This window comes from Myotis lucifugus, unplaced genomic scaffold, assembly GCF_000147115.1.
Source record: "Myotis lucifugus unplaced genomic scaffold, Myoluc2.0 scaffold_16, whole genome shotgun sequence".
NCBI classification, from domain to species: domain Eukaryota; kingdom Metazoa; phylum Chordata; class Mammalia; order Chiroptera; family Vespertilionidae; genus Myotis; species Myotis lucifugus.
In genome coordinates this window covers 11,280,217-11,282,876 of record NW_005871064.1, presented here as the reverse complement: position 1 = coordinate 11,282,876, position 2,660 = coordinate 11,280,217, and the positions used below count along the sequence as shown (strand labels likewise).

General features: G+C 49.3%; 1 protein-coding gene across 3 annotated transcripts in view; it reads right to left on the bottom strand.

Annotated features, from left to right (window-relative positions):
* Positions 1-452: 452 nt before the first annotated feature.
* The window catches only part of INO80C (INO80 complex subunit C), a 14,229-nt gene continuing 12,021 nt past the window's right edge, over positions 453-2,660 (bottom strand). For all 3 annotated transcript variants that reach the window (XM_006085165.3, XM_014452585.2, XM_014452586.2), the window contains one exon: positions 453-823. In XM_006085165.3, the coding sequence (XP_006085227.1) occupies positions 692-823 (132 nt within the window). In that variant the 3' untranslated portion in view covers positions 453-691. The remainder of the gene's footprint in view (positions 824-2,660) is intronic.

Below are 2,660 nucleotides of genomic sequence, written 5' to 3'. Positions count from 1 at the left end.
TCAAAGGGGCTGCGTCCTGGACCAGGAGAAAAGACCTTCTTTGAAGGGGAGTCACAGTTTGTACCCACACCTCAGGACGGGTTCTGGCCAGTCCGGGCTGCTACAGTGAAATGCCAGGCTGGGTGGCTAAGTAACAGGCATGTGTCTCTCTCGGTTGTTGGCTGGAGAGAGGCTGAGTCGGAGGCTGAGGCCCAGGGCGAGGACGGGCCCAGGGGGACAGGCGAGTTACCCAGCCCTCCTCCCTTCTCCAGGCCCAATGTTGGACCTCCTTCCAACATTCTGATCAAACAGCAGCACTAATGTGCTCTAAAGAGGGCGTCACTGGGATCCAGACTAATCCAGCCCTGTTGTCGGGGTTCACTATAGTCTTTAAATGTGTTACAAGAGAGTTCACAACATTGAAGCAAAACTTTGGGGGCGTACTTGGGTTAAATTAAAAGCACAATTTCCTATTTTCTTGTCAAATGACTTTTACTTTGAGGCAACAAGTGAAATATAATTTAACTCAACAGGAAATATCACACTTGGAGGGAAAACATAGAAAAAACACACACCTTAAAGCCAAACATTCTTTCCAAGGGCCAGCGCTGACATTTCCAGACTGACAGCAGAATGAGCGTTTCCATGAAACAAAACTGTGCGTCCAAGTCTGGCTTGGAAAGTTTTCCACTTCATCGCCACTTCTCACGGCTCAGGGCACGATGCTTGTGGCCTTCCGCAGGGCCAGGTAGCCTGTGACAACATCGGAGGGCAGCCTCCGAATGTAGGAAAACTCTTCGATGGTGCTGAACCGCAGCTTGCTCTGCGGGTCAGTGTAGTTGGCCTGAGTGGGAAGCAGGCACAGAGAAGGGCAGAGAGCTGTTGGTGGTGACTATTTTAAGTTCAAGTTTAATTTTTTTTTTCTATTTTACTGAAAGTGAAATACATCTTCATCATGTCTTACTCTGTTGCCAAGAACACTAAATTGCGCACTTTGGCGAAGACGTGTTAATCCTCCCAGACTTAAGACTTCAGGGAATGAATGGGAGGAAGAGGAATAACCACATCAGATTCTACGACTCTTGTGGTTGGTGCCTCAAGGGCTACAAAACTGAATTCATGATGATCATCCCTGCCTTCAATCTCCCACCTGCTTCAAACAAATGTTGCAGATCTGTTCCCAAGGCAGGGAGCAGCACCTCCATGCCCCTCCCTGCTGCCTTCCTCCTACTCCAGGGCATCCCTCTCCTACCCTTCCTCACCCTCCCTGTGCCACTTCCACGGCTCCCAGGGCTCCATGGCAGTGCTGGGCTAGCCACCAACACCCACTCTTCCACCAGGAGGGACAGCCATCCTACAACTTGCAACTACAGCAAGGCTCATCTTTGCAACTTGCAATTCTGGTCGTGTCCTTTATGAAACCTCTCAGTGGCTCTTCTCTGTTTCCGGGACAAAGGCCCCAGTCCTCAGCATGGCTCCAATGTCCCTGCCAACTCTTCCTCAGCTACATGTCCTCACTCGCTGTCCCAATTCCCAGGCTCCAAGTCTCTCCCTCCGGTTCTGCTCCATTTTCCCTTTCCTTGGAAGGGGCCCCCACCCTGGCTCACTATGCTCAGTAATCACCCGTCCATCATATAGGACTCAGCCCCCAAAGTCTTGTCATCAGGGAAGCCTTATCTGCTCCCGACAGGAGGTCAGGACCCCACCCTCTCACCTCACCACGTGTGTCCCCTGTGGGATGCTTATCGCTGTTGCTTTTACATATATTATCTGCATGAGCCTCTGATTAACGCCCAAGCTCTGAGGCTCCCTGAGGCAGGAACCCTGTGGTGTGCTTATCACTGAATCCTGGCTCCTAGTGCAATGCAGAGCACAGTAGGCCTTCAGGCAGTGTTTGTACCGCAAATAATAGATGAATGAATGAACCACCAAATGGACACTTAGGACCATCACAGAAAAGAGAACCTGTTTCCCACTGACATACCAACATTCTCTTTTGTTCTGTTTTCCCATGTGCAGAGTGGAGAATCTAATTCACCCACTATACATCTCAAGGCACATGGCTTCTTAGATTTTGAAACAAAAGACATGAAGGTGAGTCATCTGGAGCTCCTTTCAGAAAACTATGAGATGCCGTTAAAGTCTAGACGCATAACATCCAGTTACTCAAGTGTGGATGGTGTGCTCATCTCTGTGGGCCTGGAAGCAGCAATGCTGCTTTAATCAGGGAGGGCGTGAAGGAGCAACAGGATGCGGGGAACTGAGTCATAGGTTTCTCATTCGCTAAGTCTCCAATTTTGCCACTGGGATCTCCTTAGGTACTTAACGGCTTCCCGTCAGGAAAATGAGATTATTTCTAAAAAACTAAGATTAATTAAAGCTCTGTAAGAAACAAAGCTCTGATCCTTTGGCTTGATCTAGATCAGTGATGGCGAACCTATGACACGTGTGTCACCCCTGATACGGGTGTCATAGGTTCGCCATCACTGATCTAGATACTGCCTTTCTGTAACACTAGAAAGTAATGTAATAGAGACAGTAATATACAGGAAGGCTTAAACAGAAAGGCAGCAAAAAGCCCCTTCTGAGGCTTCTGGCCATGAGCAGTTAGATGATCTGACTGGCCGGGAGCTGCCTGCAGTTCCCAGCAGGGGTGCAGGCGTGTGCATCTGGCTTTGATC